Below are 16707 nucleotides of genomic sequence, written 5' to 3'. Positions count from 1 at the left end.
ACTCTTTGCGACCCCATGGACTGTAACCTGCCAGGCTCCTCTGTCCATGGAATTTTCCAGGCTAACACTAGAGTAGGTTGCCATTTCCTCCTCCAGGGGACCTCCCCGACCCAGGGTTCAAATCCTCTTGCATCTTCTGCATTGGCAGGCAGATTCTTTACCACTGCACCATCTGGGAAGCCCACTTCCATGCATAAACATACATATAGAAATATTTTTAAAAATGTATATATTTATATACATACTTACATAGCTCAAGTACAGTGCCTCGCATGGAGCAGAAGCCCTGCAAACCTTTAGTTTCTTTTCTGAACTCAATTCTGTTTAAGAATACACAGGATCATATCTGAGAAATGCAGAGGCAGACACATTTATATTTTTATTGAATTTCTATTCCTCTCATTTTCAAAAGAGGAGCTCATGTTTAAAAAAAATCCTGATTGGCACTATAAACTTTATTTATGCTTTAATGTATCTTAAAGTATGTATCCTGCACTATTTTTACTTCCCTTACAGATGCTGATATGCTATACATTACCAAACCCAAATGGATTTTCAAAATCCAATTTCCTTGCTACCGTTTTCCATTTCTCTGTTGACTTTTTATGCTTGACTCACATCAGAGCATCTGGGGCCTTTACTACATTTTGACCTCAACCTGTCCAGGGAAATAGCTTCTCTGTCCCAATGTAGGGAGATACTGCTGAGTCCTCAGCTTATGGCCATGTCCACAGTTATTTTGGTCTTCTCCCAACTGGGACATGTGCTTTGGAGGCTGAGCCCAATTCTAGGGGTGGGGGTAGGTTTAGGAGACTTTTGTTTTCTTCCAAATTAATGGTGATGGAGTTGACATCAGTTGAGTGTGGCCGCTTTAAAACGGAGTGAGGTGAGCATCCAGATGACTCTCTTTTGGGAATCTCTCCAGTTGTAAGCCTTCCCCAAGTAGCCTGCCACAGACACCTGTGGTCTGGAGCCTCTTCCCACAGGTGTTACGGTACCAAGGAATTCCACCAAAAGAGGTAAATATAATTTGTGAAAGAGCAGGAGGAGCTGCAATAAGACTTAGGAGCATGGGTCTAAATACTTCATGCTGAGGATCCACAGAAAGCTAGCCTTCTTTTCCTTCTCCTCCTTCCCAGAGGTTCTCAGTAGCCAGTCCTAGTGCCGGTGAAGTGGCTCTGCATCTCTGTGGCTCCTGAGAGTTTCTAGGTCTCTCTGAGTCTTTGGAATCCTTAACTTTGACCACTGGAATGTTCCTTTGCGATCTGTCTTGCACACCAGAAAGTGAAGGCCTGAAAAGGAAGAAAGGAGGTGAGCTGAAAAGGCTGTACCCCCTGGCAGTGTAGACTGCTACCAGAGTGTATAATCTGAAGCTCATAACCCCTCTTATTTCTCAATGTGTTGTCTGAGAGGAAGAAAGTCCAGGGAGAATTGCTTACAAAACACGAATCAAATATGTTTTCCCCTCCCGAATAGCTTTCAAAACTTATCTCTTGGTTGAGTCAGGTCGACAGGGAACAAGTCTCTAGACTGTACCGTATTGGGTTCCAGTGAGTTGCTTTTCCTGAATTGTATGTTTGGTTGATGCTATCAGTTTATATTGAGAGTGATTATGAGAAATAGTCTCATGAAATTGACCACGCACCTCTTGCATGGATGTTGTTTCAGATATTGTGCATTGTGGGATGGTTGATTTCTGTTACCAGTACCCCTGTGGAGAAGTTCTTGTGTGATCTAAACACCTGGAATGATTGTAATTTACCAGAGTTATTTGGCTTTTATTGTCTGAACACAGAGTATCCAGTAACTGAACAGATTGTCCTTTTTCTGCTGGCATCTGGAAGCTCAGAGTCAAATAGGTGACTCCCTTTCAGCAGGCGGGCTTGTAGGAAATGGTGGTGTGGACTTGAAACTCTCTCCTTCAGTTTGCTTTTTGCTGTCTCATGATGTATTTCCTGCTTCTGGGCTTGTCCATCATCTGTGGCTGGACTAGAGTTGTGACCTCAGCAGGTTGTTTAACCCCTTAATACATCAGTTACTTTACACTTAAAGTAAGAATTAAAAAATCTACTTCACAGAGTCGTGAGGATTAAGTGAAAACAAACATGACCTCAGCGGTTTTCTGTGATCAGTGCCTAGTATATTACCTGACACAGAGCAAATACTCAACAGAGCATGCTTCTTATATTACTCAGCATATGCAAGGCTCCACTACAGTAATAACTAAACGCTAAGATATCAGTGGCATTAAGACTAGAAAAGTTGACATTTTGCGCCTGATGTGTTGAACGTCAATATTATTGGTCAGGTGACTGGGTGACTCTTTTTCAGTGAGTGTCTCAGGGATCTAGACATCTTTCTTTCTTTGATGCTCCTGTCTTCAAGTACACCTTTGAAGGTCTTTGTAGTAGGGCAGGTGAGAAGGATTGCTGGTAAGAGATTATTTTTATGGACTAGTGTTGCACATGTGGACATCACTTTATGATACATTTCCAGGGTTTACTACGTTGTCTTCGCCTTATGCAAAGTGGCCTGGAAATGAAGAGTTCTCATGTGTCTTAGAGAGAAGACCTCAACAGTTTTCCAGGGGCCTAGCATCATCTTGGCTGTATGTTCCGCTATAGCCCTGGAGGCTGATCTCGTTTTGGATGATCAGTCAGCTCTTCCAGTGGACACTTGAGATGCTGCAGGCTCCCCACTTACCATTCAAGCACAACGGGATCGGGATGCTGTTGGTGATATTGCCTTGGTTCATTTATCTCCCACAGGCCGGGCTTGGGTGAGGCAGGAGCGCTGTGAGGAGGGGAGAGGGCGGCCCTTCCTGAGCAGTTGGAACTGTTGCTGCTGCCCTTTCCTAGGTTTTAAATGGAGTGTGTTGTGTCTCAGATGTGTGGCATTCACTCTGCTGTTTTGGTCAGATGCAGTCAATAGAGGGAGTGGTTTGGAGAGGCTAGTTCGGAGTTTGTCCGACAGGCAGCATGGGGAAGGAGCTTTCTAGGTAGAAGTGGCGAGTGTGAGACCAGAAAGAGCAGGTGGAGTGTGGGGACTGCTGTGGGCTCACTGTTACTGAATGTAGCTTGGGCTCTGTCTGGTATCCCACTCAGTTTTAAAAGATGTTCTTTATTGCGGTAAAAGTCACATAATATAAAATATCCTATTTTAACCGTATTTAACCGTACACTTCAGTGGCATTAAGCTACATTCACATTGCTCTGTAACTCTCATCCACCACCTTCAGTTTTCTTCTGCCTAAACTGAAACCTTGTCCGCACTAAACACTAGCCCCATCCTTCCTGTTCCCTGGTCCTTGGCATCTACCCGTGTACTTTCTGACCCTATGAATTTGACTCTTCTTAGTACCTCGTATCGGAGAAGGCAATGGCACCCCACTCCAGTACTCTTGCCTGGAAAATCCCATGGACAGAGGAGCCTGGTAGGCTGCATTCCATGGGATCGCTAAGAGTCGGACACGACTGAGTGACTTCACTTTCACTTTTCACTTTCACGCATTGGAGAAGGAAATGGCAACCCACTCCAGTGTTCTTGCCTGGAGGAATCCCAGGGACAGGGGAGCCTGGTGGGCTGCCATCTATGGGGTCGCACAGAGTCAGACACGACTGAAGCGACTTAGCAGCAGCAGCAGTACCTCATATAAAACAGTCTGACACAACTTAGCCACAAACCCACCACCGCCACCAGGTACCTCGTATGAGTGGAATTGAACAGTGTTTGTCTGTACCTAATATATATTGGAATGCATTTTTAAGGTTAACTTATCAAATAGATTGTACCTTCTTTTTAAAAAATTTTTATTTATTATTTTTTTTTCTGGTTCATTTGTTGTTGTTTAGTCGCTAAGTTGTGTCTAACTCTTTTGGGACCCCGTAGACTGTAGCCCCCCAGGCTCCTCTGTCCATGGAATTCTCTAGGCAAGAATGCTGGAGTGAGTTGCCATTCCCTCCTCCAGGGGATCTTCCTGACTCAGGGGGTCTCACCCACATCTTCTGCACTGGCAGGTGGTTCCCTTACCATTGAGCCACCAGGGAAGCCCGTTGGATTTTTTAGTCAACAGATACTTCTTCAGCCCCTCCTCTATGCCAGCGCCATTTCCCAGCCAGTCTAAAGCTTACTGTCTAGTGGAAGCTGGTTGATTGCACCTGTCCTTGCCTTTCAGAGGTCACCCTTCTTCACTCTATCTCAGCTGCAGTCTCCTCTGCTGTCTGCCCTGACCTTTCCTCTTACCTCTTGGGACTTCCATCTTTGTCTGTTGACCCTTATCCATCCACATTGTCCACCCATTCTTCCCTTAGTTCCCCAAAGCACCAGTGACATGGCTGCTCTTTGCAGCCAGCTCTTGCTGAGGGCTTGGGTGTAGTGGAGGGACTTCACACTACAGGGCAGGGAACTGTTGCCAATTCATGGTCAGAAGGGCTTCCTGGACCACACCAACCAGGGATCCCCTCAGGCAACCCAATGCCAGCCTTCGTAGCACATTTGGAAATGCAGTTACTCACTGGTTAGCTTATTTACTGCCAGTTACCTCACTCATTCTAGTGATGGCAAGCCTCTTATAAACCACTGTATAGATAGCACCTTGTTCTCTGCTAGATCTACCCTAAAAGCTCGATTAAATAATTGTGAATGAAAGAATGAATACATGGAAGCAAACAGAAATTTTAGTTTCTACCAGGGCCCCAATCATATCCCATCACAGGAAATTTCTCACTGTCTCTCACCTTCTGTAGGTGTCTGCTTTACATTACTTTTCTTGGACCTCTCTCTCCCTCTCTTTTCCTTCTCTCTATAGGTGTCTATACTGCAGGTTCCTATTGCTGTCTAGTGTAGAGCTATTTAAAACTCTGAACTCAAGCCCCAAACTTGCACTACCAAAATAGATTCAGCCCTCCTTTGTCCAGCCCGATTCACTGGGGCTGCTAAAGACTGACTCTTCCAGGTTTCCACACTCAGAAAGAAAGGGAGTGGAGAGAGCTTTGCCTTCATAGGTTTACTTTAGCAGTGTTGTGACTATATTCTGTACCTGATCTGTCAACAGGCCTTCCACCACTGTCAAGCAGAGGAAACCCCAGGTCTAGGTACAGAAGGGTTTTGACCTTTGTTCTGATGGAGAAGAGGGAGTGATATTACATGAGGCTGCAGACACAGGCAGGGGTTAGTAAGGGATGGTTTCTGTATGTGGATCAGAACCATGGATGTGGTTGGGATGTGTGATGGGGAACCAGTGTCTATTTAAGGAAGGGAGGTGATGGTGTGATGCGGTCTGAGCAGTAAGGAGACAAGAAGGGGCGCTGGAAGTGTGGACCAGCATGTAAAGCTCATTCGTGGTGGTCTCTCTCCTCTGTACATCCTGCCAGCTCACCCTGGAGGGCTCTTCTTCCTGCTCTGTGCCAGTGGAGATGCTCCTGAACTTCAGAGCCCTGATTATTTCTCCCCTTCTACCTCCCCTTCCAGAATATAGTCACCTTTTGCTTCTCTGTGCAGACCAGCATTTCCTGGTTGTAGCCCCTGTTCTATACGTCACATCTCTCTAAGTGTCACCTGGAGAGAACTTAGAGGCCAGAGCGTGTGCTCAATCCAGTTTACACAACTCATTGTAAAGTGCTGGTGGTGGATGGCTTGGGCTTTTAGGGAGAAGCTTTAAATACTGCCAGCCTTGACTTCATTATCTTCCTGGGGCACAATTGTCTAATTCTCTACAGATTTGATTTTTACTCCACGGAAGCTACTCTTATAGGGAGGGAGGTGGGTGCTGAGAATTTTTGCTGTGCCAGTTACTTTCCGTATATTACTCCATTTTATCCTCCTGATATTTCTGCCAAGTGGATCTTCCCCTCCGTATTCCAGGTAAGGAAACTGAGACACAGATGGTGAAGCATCTGGTACAGGCTGACCTGGCTTTGTAAAGCTGAGATCTGTGTCTCGTTTTGCAGGGCTCCAAAGCTGGTGCTCGGCCCGCTGCCTCGCAGCATCTCTCCACATTGGAGGAAGCAATTACAGAGGCATGCCGTGGCATTCATTTTTTCTACTTAGATGGAGACGTTGCTGTTTACTTTCTCAGGAAGGAAGATTGAAATCAATGTAACTAGCCTTATTAACTTTTTTAAATAGGGGGCTTGCAGATGCCACTGTCTTTCCTTAGAGCACCAAAGCAAATATAAAAATCCAATTTGCTTGCTTTTAGGGAAAGAAAATCTCCACCAGAGTTTAAAATTCAAAGCTGTAAATGAAGAGCCGCTGAGACGGGGGTAATGAACCAAGCCTCAGACGTAAGGATATATTTACCCATGTCTCTTTTGTCTGCAGGTGGCTGTTCCTTTGAGGAGCACTATAGCAACTGTGGTTATAGCGTGGCCCTGGGGACCAGTGGGTTTACCTGGGAGCAGATTAACACATGGGAGAAACCAATGCTGGACCCAGCGGTGCCTACAGGTACGTGACCAGCTGTGCTCGGGGCTCTGATGGGGGTGGTAGCTTTTACAATGGCTCATGGGGAAGAATTTTATTCTGGGTTTAGCTGTTGGGGAGGGCAGTAGGTAACTCTGTTGGTAGTAAGTTCACCACCCCCCAGAGGTATGCAAACCAAGGTTGAGTGCATTCTTAAGGGTATGATAAAAGTCATGTGTCATCTGGATTCAGGAAACTTTTAGATTTCTTTGAGCTTTGAGATTCTGAACTTTAGCTACAAGTGAGGCATCCCTGAATTTTGTTTGGGAGTCTGAGAGTAATGGGACCTTAGGGGAAGAACACTTCTCCATATTTGAAGTCATTTCTTTCCTTCTGGACTACACAGACACAGCTGGTAAATATTCAGGGAGACTTCTACAGTCCAACTATTACTGATAAAGTTGATGTCCCAACATCCTGAATGCCAAATCTATTCTTTACCAATGGGACTGAAGGCCTCATATACATTCCTGATGAATACCTGCATGAAACAGGCCTGTGAGAATTATAGCCAGTGTATTCCAGGGAAGGTGTGCCTGGAGGAAATGCTTTTGTTCTAGTTGGGCCTTCAGAGGATTGGAAGATGGTCATCTACACTGGGCTGTGCTGTTTGCTTTATTCAGGTCTCCAACTCAAATGCTAACCAATTCTGGAAACCCTGTCTTAGACACACCCAGAAATAATGCCTTACCAGCTACAGGGGCATCTCTTAGCCCAGCAAGTTGACACACAAAATTAACCGTCGCACCATGGATGGCCTCAACTCTCCCCAGCACTTCAGTTGCCATCAGACATCACTTAGGAACTTGATGTACGTGACCCACTGCACAGCTGCCTTGTCTTAGCTGCTCTGAGAGGCAGCTTTGCCAGGATGTCTTTAAGCTGGAGACAGAAAGGTGTGCAGAGATGTCCAGGTGAGGCTGAAAGATGTCCAGCTGAGGGTGTGACCAGTGTGACCATATGGACTCTTGAGTTTGGCTCCAAAGCAGGAGGCTCATATCTTGGCTCTATCTTGTTCCTATTAAGGACATCAATTGCTTGTGTACCTTTCTCCTGAATATAGCCGTAACCCACCAGGTATCGTAAAGCTGTGACATGGTACAAAACCGAGCTTTTCAGATATGGTAGGATCCTACTTTACATGCGCAGAATGACCAAAACTACACAAGCTGGTTAGTAAGGTGACCATGGGACAACCTCTACGCCTGTTGTCCCATCATAATTTTTTAAAATGCAGACTTTTACTCTCAGGAATGTCTTCGTTTGTGTAATAGAATCACTCTTTCCATTAGAAACCCCAGGATTGTAGCATGCCTGTGCTGAAGGTTACTTACCAGGTCTTCTGTGCTCTGTGCGGCCATCCTTGATGTGGGCCAAATAAATTCAGATCTTATGAAAAGTTAAAGTGTTAGTTGCTCAGTCTTTTCTGACTCTTTGCTACTGGACAGACTGTAGTCCACCAGGCTTTTCTGTCCATGGGATTCTCCAGGTAAAAATACTGGAGTGGGTAGCCATTCACCCCTCCAGGGGATCTTCCTGGCCCAGGTCGATCCCAGGTCTCCTGAATTGCAGGCAGATTCTTTACTGTCTTAGCCACCAGGGAAGCCCTCAGATCTTACAGTGCACCTGTGTATGTGTTCTATGTGTGTTTGCACACACACAGGCTCTTCTGGCCCATCTGTAGACCACTAGATGCCCTAGATGCCCATGCAGGCTCTCCAGACTCAGCATCTCCCAAATTGAACTCTTGATTCATCTCCATCCACTCATGCTTTAGTGCTCCTTGTCTCAAAAGGCCACTTCATCACTCTGGTGCTGATTCAGAAACCCAGGGGTCACGCTTCTCTCGTCCCCCTGTCCTCCTCCCTCTCCTTGTCAATCACTCCATCCTACCCCTTCACCTCCTGAGCCCATCTCAGGTCTGCTCACGTCCCTCCATCTCTGCCACCACTGCCCTGGTGCCGTGCCGTCCACCCTTGCCTGGGTCACAGGTAGACTTTCACACCGGCTTTTCAGCTTCCTCTTTTTTTTTTAATTATTTCTTTTTTAAAATTAATTTTTATTGGAGTATAGTTGCTTTACAATATTGCATTAGTCTCTACTGTAGAGCGCTGTGCAGCGAGATAAACCAGCCATACACGCACATGTGTCCCCTCTCCTTTGTATTTCCTTCCCGTTTGGGTCCCTGCAGGGCGCTGAGTAGAGTTCCCTGCGCTACACAGTCTGCTGTCATTAGTTTATCAATAGTGTTTATGTGTCAGTGTCCACCTCCCGTCCCTCCCACCCTCCATTGTCCACCCCTTGGTGTCCTATGTTTGTTCTCTAGATCTGTGTCTCTATTTCTGCTTTGCAAATAGGATCATCTATACTCTTTTTCTAGATTCCACATACATGCATTAATGGCTTCCTCTTTTGACTTTAATCCACTCTCTGCACAGAAGCCAGAGGTTGTTCTAGAATGTAGGCCTGTTCACATTAACTCTTCCTTTCAATGCCCCCACCCAGCCTCTGCCTGGAATCTTTTTGAGGCTTTCCTCTTGCTCTGAGAGAGAAGACCAATACCCAGCTGTGGCCTCCGAGGCCCTGCAGGCCTGGTCCAGCCTCCCCATATCATGATCTCCCCCGTGCTCACTTCACCCTGGATTTTATCACTTATATGACACTGAAAGATGAGCTCCCAAGGTTGGTAGGTGCCCGATTTGCTACTGGAGATCAGTGGAGAAATAACACCAGAAAGAAGGAAGAGATGAAGCCAAAGCGAAGGTAACGCCCAGGTGTGGATGTGACTGGTGATGGAAGTAAAGTCCGATGTTGTAGAGAGCAATATTGCATAGGAACTTGGAATGTTAGGTCCATGAAACGAGGTAAATTAGAAGTGGTCAAATAGGAGATGGCAAGAATGAACATCGACATTTTAGGAATCAGTGAATTAAAATGGGCTGGAATGAGCGAATTTAACTCAGATTACCATTATATCTACTACTGTGGGCAAGAATCCCTTAGAAGAAATGGAGGAGCCCTCATAATCAACAAAAGAGTCTGAAATGCAGTACTTGGGTGCATTCTTGAAAACAACAGAATGATCTCTGTTCGTTTTCAAGGCAAACCATTCAATATCACAGTAATCCAAGTCTATGCCCCCAACCACTAATGCCAAAGAAGCTGAAGTTCAATGGTTCTATGAAGACCTACAAGATCTTCTAGAAGTAACACCCAAAAAAGATATCCTTTGCATTATAGGGGACTGGAATGCAAAAGTAGGAAGTCAAGAGATGCCTGGAGTAACAGGCAAATTTGGCCTTGGAGTACAAAATGAAGCAGAGCAAAGGCTAACAGAGTTTTGCCAAGAGAACGCACTGGTCATAGCAAACACCCTCTTCCAACAACACAAGAGAAGACTCTACACATGGACATCACCAGATGGTCAACACTGAAATCAGATTGATTATAGTCTTTGCAGCCAAAGATGGAAAAGCTCTAAACAGTCAGCAAAAACAAGACTGGGAGCTGACTGTGGCTCAGATCATGAACTCCTTATTGCCAGATTCAGACTTACATTGGAGAAAGTCTGGAAAACCACTAAGCCATTCGGGTATGACCTAAATCAGATCTCTTACGATTATACAATGGAAGTGACAAATAGATGCAAGGGATTAGATCTGATGGACAGAGTGCCTGAAGAACTATGGACAGAGGTTCGTGACATGGTACAGGAGGCAGTGATCAAGGCCATCCCCAAGAAAAAGAAATGCAAAAAGGGCAAAATGGTTGTCTGAGGCATTACAAATAGCTGAGAAAAGAAGAGAAGCAAAAAGCAAAGGAGAAAAGTAAAGATATTCCCATTTGAATGCAGAGTTCCAAAGAATACCATGGAGAGATAAGAAAGCCTTCCTCAGTGATCAGTGCAAAGAAATAGACGAAAGCAAGAGAATGGGAAAGACTAGAGATCACTTCAAGAAAATTAGAGATACCAAGGGAACATTTTATGCAAATATGGGCTCAGTAAAGGACAGAAATGGTATGGACCTAACAGAAGCAGAAGATATTAAGAAGACATGGCAAGAATACACAGAAAAACTATACAAAAAAGATCTTGATCACCCAGATAACCATGATGGTGTGATCACTCACCTAGAGCCAGACACCCTGGAATGAAAAGTCAAGTGGGCCTTAGGAAGCATCACTGTGAACAAAGCTAGTGGAGGTAATGGAATTCCAGTTGAGCTATTTCTAATCCTAAAAGATGATGCTGTGGAAGTGCTGCACTTAATATGCAAGCAAATTTGGAAAACTCAGCAGTGGCCACAGGACTGGAAAAGGTCAGTTTTCATTCCAATCCCAAAGAAAGGCAATGCCAAAGAATGTTCAGACTACTGCACAATTGCATTCATCTCACATGCTAGCAAAGTAATGCTCAAAATTCTCCAAGCCAGGCTTCAACAGTATGTGAACCATGAACTTCCAGATGTTCAAGCTGGATTTAGAAAAGGCAGAGGAACCAGAGGTCAAATTGCCAACATCCGCTGGATCATCAAAAAAGCAAGAGAGTTCCAGAAAAGCATCTACTTCTGCTTTATTGCTTATGCCAAAGCCTTTGACTGTGTGGATCACAACAAACTGTAGAAAATTCTTCAAGGGTTGGGAAGACCAGGCCACCTGACCTGTCTCCTGAGAAATCTGTATGGAGGTCAAAAAGCAACAGTTAGAAATCGGACATGGAACAACAGACTGGTTCCAAATTGGGAAAGGAGTACGTCAAGGCTGTATATTGTCACCCTGCTTATTTAACTTATGTGCAGAGTACATCATGCGAAATGCTGGGCTGGAAGAAGTACAAGCTGGAATCAAGATTGCCGGGAGAAATATCAGTAACCTCAGATACACAGATGATACCACCCTTATGGCAGAAAGCGAAGAAGAACTAAAGAGCCTCTTGATGAAAGTGAAAGAGGAGAGTGAAAAAGTTGCCTTAAAACTCAACATTCAGAAAACTAAGATCATGGCATCTGGTCCCATCACTTCATGCAAATAGATGGGGAAGCGACGGAAACAATGAGAGGCTTTATTTTTTGGGCTCCAAAATTACTGCAGATGGTGACTGCAGCCATGAAATTAAAAGATGCTTGCTCCTTGGAAGAAAAGCTGTGACCAAACTAGATAGCATGTTAAAAAGCAGAGATATTACTTTGCCAACAAAGGTCCATCTAGTCAAAGCTATTGTTTTTCTATTAGTCATGTATGGATATTAGAGTTGAACTATAAAGAAAGCTAAGTGCTGAAGAATTGATGCTTTTGAACTGTGGTTTTGGAGAAGACTCTTGAGAGTCCCTTGGACAGCAAGAAGATCCAACCAGTCCATCCTAAAGGAAATCAGTCCTGAATATTCATTGGAAGGACTGATGCTAAAGCTGAAACTCCAGTACTTTGGCCACATGATGCAATGAACGGACTCATTTGAAAAGACCCTGATGCGGGAAAGATTGAAGGCAGAAGGAGAAAGGGACGGCAGAGGATGAAATGGTTGGATGGCATCTCTGACTCAATGGACATGAATTTGAGCAAGCTCTGGGAGTTGTTGATGGACAGTGAAGGCTGGCGTGTTGCAGTCCATGGGTTCGTAAAGAGTTGGACATGACTGAGCGACTGAACTGATTAATTGAGAATGTTCCAGACCTTTTTCTGCCTCAGGAACTCACATAAGATTGGCAGCCTCTGTTCAACCTTTGCCTGCCCTGTTCTCTTGTTCTTCCTCTTTGTATCTCCACTCTTGCATCACTTCCTTAGGCTGGTGCTCCCTAGATGCTCCAGGCTGGGTCACCTCTTTCTGTAAATGTTCCCCGTTGCACCCTACACTTTCCCTCAAAACATGCATCACTGATGTTACTTGTTCAGTGTATGTTGTATCCCCAGATGAGAAGTTCCATGTCAGCAAGGAGCATGACAGTCTTGTTCCTGGCTTTATTTTTAACGTTTAAGTCAACGCATCATACACAGTATGTATGAAATAACAATTTTACTGGATGCATGCATGGATGGATGGGCAAATAGTCTTTATCAAGTGTTTCTTTGATGCAAGAATGAATGATAAGCATTCTTAAATGCCTTTGGGCCTTTTATTAACTGATCACACATTTAAAATCTTCGTTATCATCCTTCCATTTTATAGATCAGGAAAGCAAGGTTCCCCCCAGCCGAGGGGCACTGCTGCTTCTCCCACCACGACACTCTCGCTCCTGGAAGGAACAAGCCTTACTTCTGATCTTCATTTTCTCAGCCCCTCATTATGGCACAGTGGCGTTTCATAAATATTGGAGTGTGCTAATACAAACTTTTGAGCTGTTCTAAATAGAGGCATTTGATAATGATCACTGAAATTATTCTGTCATGATGCGCCTGTGGATTTCAGCAGCTCCGCGTGCTTCTTAGGCAGAGAGGCATGAAAGTGAATTTGGATTAGGCGAAATTGTTTGTTCTTCTCTTGGGCAAAGACGGAGATCTTCCTCTTCCTTGGGTACAGCCAGCAGTTTCCATCCTCTTGGAAATCTAGTATGATGCCATGTATTCAGATGTCCCCCGAGCTTTTACTGAGCCCCTTCCGTGGGTCAGGCTCTGTGCTAGGCTCTGGGTCAGTCTGCCCATGCCCCTTGGACACTTCCCTGGCACATAGGACGACCTGAACTCTTCACCATTCCTGCCAAGTCTTGGATGACCTAGTGCCTTTTCTGAGACCCTTTCCTGCTCTCTCAAAATGCTCCAGACACACTGGTCGTGTTTTCAGTTCCTGCCTGACTCAGGGCCTTTGCGTGGGTTGTACCTTCTCCCTGCAGTGGTTGTCTCTGCTCTCTGATCTTCACTTGCCTGGTTTCCTCAGGTCCCAGCATCACCCCTTCTCAGGGAGATGCCCCTCCTTGGTCTGTCTGATGAAGGACCCCCTTGATGTTCTCTATCATAGCATCCTGTTCTCCGCTTTGAAAGTCCTCATCATAGGCTTGTTTTGGGCCAGCTTCTTCCAGTCCTACCCCGTAGCCCACTGACACTGGGCCTTCATCCCTCTGCCTCAATTTCTTCATCGTTAACATGGGGACCAGCGTGAGAGTTAAGTGGACTGGGGTCTGTATGAGTATCAGCACACAGTAGGGTTCATCCGTGCTGCTTTCCTTAAGTTCTTTTCTGCTTCTTACAGGCGTCTGAGACTGTCAGTCTAAGTCCACCCTGGAACCTTGCCCCTTCCTTCAAGCTCACCTGACCCTAGACGCTGGTTTGCACAGGTGACCCTTTCAGCAGGAGGTCTGCTGTGGCCCCTGATGGGCCCAGAGAGGCTTTTCCATACCCAGGATACATGCTCCTCCGAGGGAGGTCACCTCCTCCATCTTCTCTGTTAATTTAGTCCACACTCAGCATCTGTCTTTCTCTTTCCTCATCCCTCTCCTTGAGAAAAACCCTCAGGCTAGCTAGCATTCCATGCTTCACATCTGGTTTCATCCCCTCCTTGTCTTTGCAGGGTCTGTTACAGACAGTGGGTGTTATCGCACCCTCAGACCCTCCGTCTAAGCTTCCATCTTGCCCAGGGAACTAACTGGAACTGCCTCTGGTTCCCAGCTGTGCCATCCCCAACTTTGGCATGAGTTTCCACATATTGGCAGTGAGGTCCAGCCTTGGGCCCTGCTGGAGGGTTTCTGGGGGGCTGAGGGAAGATGGAAGTGTCATCAGCTCTCTTTTAGAGGGGCTGAAGCCGGGAGGCAGTGGGCCTGGGAGGTTTCCTTCTATTTCCTTCTGATACTTGTAGAACATTAAGTGTCAGAATGAACCTCAAGTTGCAAACCCAAGTGCAGGAGAAATGAGGCATTTGCATCAGCCTGGATCTGACCCTGAGCCTCCAATGAATGAGATTACATTGTAGTTGTTATTTGACCTGCCCCTTTCCCGAGGGGTCTATAAATGTCCTGGGGCTTCAATAGGTCCTTGTGGTTTCCTCTGAGAAGCTTGCTGTTGCATTCCTTGTGGTCCCTCTGGGTCCAGTGATACTGCTGCTTTTTCCCCAGGCTTGGAGCCCTTGTCCTGGGTCAACCCAGCCCAGATATCTCACCCAGAATCTCTTTTGGGCTCTCTCTCCTCCTCAAGTATTGCCATTGGGCAATTTGGGGCCAACAGATCCATTTCTTTCCTCTTTTCAGTGTAGAAACTTCTTCCCTCTCCTTCCTAGCCCTCAAAGCCACAACTCGTCTTAGGCCAGCCTTTCTCAGACCCACAGCATAATGTCTTTAGAAAGTTTAGACCTTAAAAAAAAAAAAAGGAAGAAAGAAGGAACCCTTGACTTCAAGAAGCTTCTTCTCTCCACCCTGTACAAATCTGTAGAGCAGAGAAATACAAAGAGCCTAATTAGCTATCCGATTGGAAAGGACAGGGGTTGGAAAAGATCCAGAGTAAACATACACATGTACAGACAGGAATATTTCAACCACTCAGCTGCTGTGGAAGCAGGCACGGATCCTGGATGGTACTGGCTTTTCCTTCATGCCACTGGCCCCTTGGCCAGTTCACTCTAATCGCTAATATTTATAGTTCCTGCCAGTTCACTGGAACTGCTAATATTTATAGAGAGAAGGTTGGGGTCTGTTATGGGTTGGATTGTGTTCCCAAAGAGATAAGTGGAAGCCCTGGTCTTTGGCACCTGTGAATATGCTTGTATTTGGAGCTAAGGTCTTGGCAGATGTAGTCGGCACAGATGAGGTCGTGCTGGTTATCCGGAGCCCTCGCAGAGTGTCTCTGGTGGAGGAGAATTGACACATAGGCACACACGGGAGAAGGCCATGTGAAGCCAGAGGCAGAGACTGGAGTGATTCATTTCCAGGCCTGTACTTGCTGTTTGGTACCTGAGCTCAAGGATTGCCAGCAGACCCCAGAAACCAGAAAAGGCAAGGAAGGGTTCTTCCTGGAGTCTTTGGGTGGGGGGGTTGTATGTCCCTGCTAGCACCTTGGTTTCAGACTCCTGGACTCCAGAACTGTGAAGGAATGAGTTTCTGTTGTCTTAAGCCTCCTGATTTGTGGTAATTTGTTACGGGGCAGCTCTGAAAAACTATTCCTGGGTCAATTACACATCTGTACCCTGACCCTGTCCCCTTGGCTACGTTTAGAATTCACACCAGAGTTCTGTCAGTACTGGGGCTTTTGCTCTCTTTTAAAGGAACTGGCGTTGACTGTGTGATCACTCTAAACATTAATTGGGTTAGGCATTGTCCTGTACATCTCATCTAACATGGCACCATCCTGTGAATTCTGAGATATTGCCTCCTCTTTATTCTTGAGAAAACCAAGCCCCATAGTGATGAAGTGATTGGTCCAAGGTCATGTAAATTTTATATGAAAGAGGAGCCAGGCTTCAACCCCAGGATAGAGACATATGTATTGTATACCTGGTGCTGCCATCAGCTGAACATCTTCTAAAGTTATTTCTATGAACAGTCATGATTCATGATGGCAAAAATAATGCATATTCATTGTAGAGAACATGCACAATAGGAATTGCTATAAAGAACAAAAGTCATCTGTGCACACAAACTTACATAAGTATCTATCTTTCTATATAATGCTATTTTTAAGAATTTTCCCAGGGCATTATATATTCCTCAAAAGCATGTTTTCTAAAAGCTTCAGAGTCTTCCATTCCAATGACTGTTCTGTGATTGATTTAGCCACCTTGTTGTTGCAGGCTTAAGTTCCTCCTAGTTAATGTGACTCTTCAGTCACATTGCAATGGGTGTTTTTGTACAGAGATCTCTACGCTCATCTCCAACAGGAGTTATCAAATCTGCTTTCATCTATCTGTCTATATTTCTGTACTCCCTGGTGTACCAAATGCAGAATAGTTGTGTATTATTTTTGAGATCTGGAGGAGGAACATCATCCACATGTCAAATGTGGAATCCTGGAAATTTGCCCATGAGTTGATATGGGGAAAAATGCTTGTGAATTCTGAAGTCCTACATACAAGTCAGGAACTGGTAATGGTCCCCTGAGTGCAGTGCATTCCAGCTTTTAGCACAGCAGATGGAGACCTTCTGGGGATGAGCAGGAATTATGTTCTAAATAGTAATCAACCAGAGTAGCCCAAGCACTGGCTAGTCAAGGTGAACATCAGTTAGAAAAAGCAAGATGGGCTCTCCCTACCGGATGAATAGCGAGCCTCTTCATCGTCTGTGTGCTGAACTCCTGTTCTCCATGTAAGCTGGGGTGCCAGCTCCCATT

The 16707-nt window shown here is 45.4% G+C and overlaps 1 protein-coding gene across 12 annotated transcripts in view; it reads left to right on the top strand.

Moving 5' to 3' along the window:
- PTPRT (protein tyrosine phosphatase receptor type T) overlaps nt 1-16707 on the top strand; it is a 1113287-nt gene that overhangs the window by 307009 nt on the left and 789571 nt on the right. For all 12 annotated transcript variants that reach the window (XM_043479842.1, XM_043479836.1, XM_043479841.1 and 9 more), the window contains exon 2: nt 6322-6447. In XM_043479842.1, the coding sequence (XP_043335777.1) occupies nt 6322-6447 (126 nt within the window). The remainder of the gene's footprint in view (nt 1-6321; nt 6448-16707) is intronic.

Source organism: Cervus canadensis, chromosome 10 (assembly GCF_019320065.1).
Source record: "Cervus canadensis isolate Bull #8, Minnesota chromosome 10, ASM1932006v1, whole genome shotgun sequence".
In the NCBI taxonomy this organism is placed as follows: domain Eukaryota; kingdom Metazoa; phylum Chordata; class Mammalia; order Artiodactyla; family Cervidae; genus Cervus; species Cervus canadensis.
Note: the sequence above shows the minus strand (reverse complement) of the source record. Positions and strands in the feature narration are given on the sequence as shown.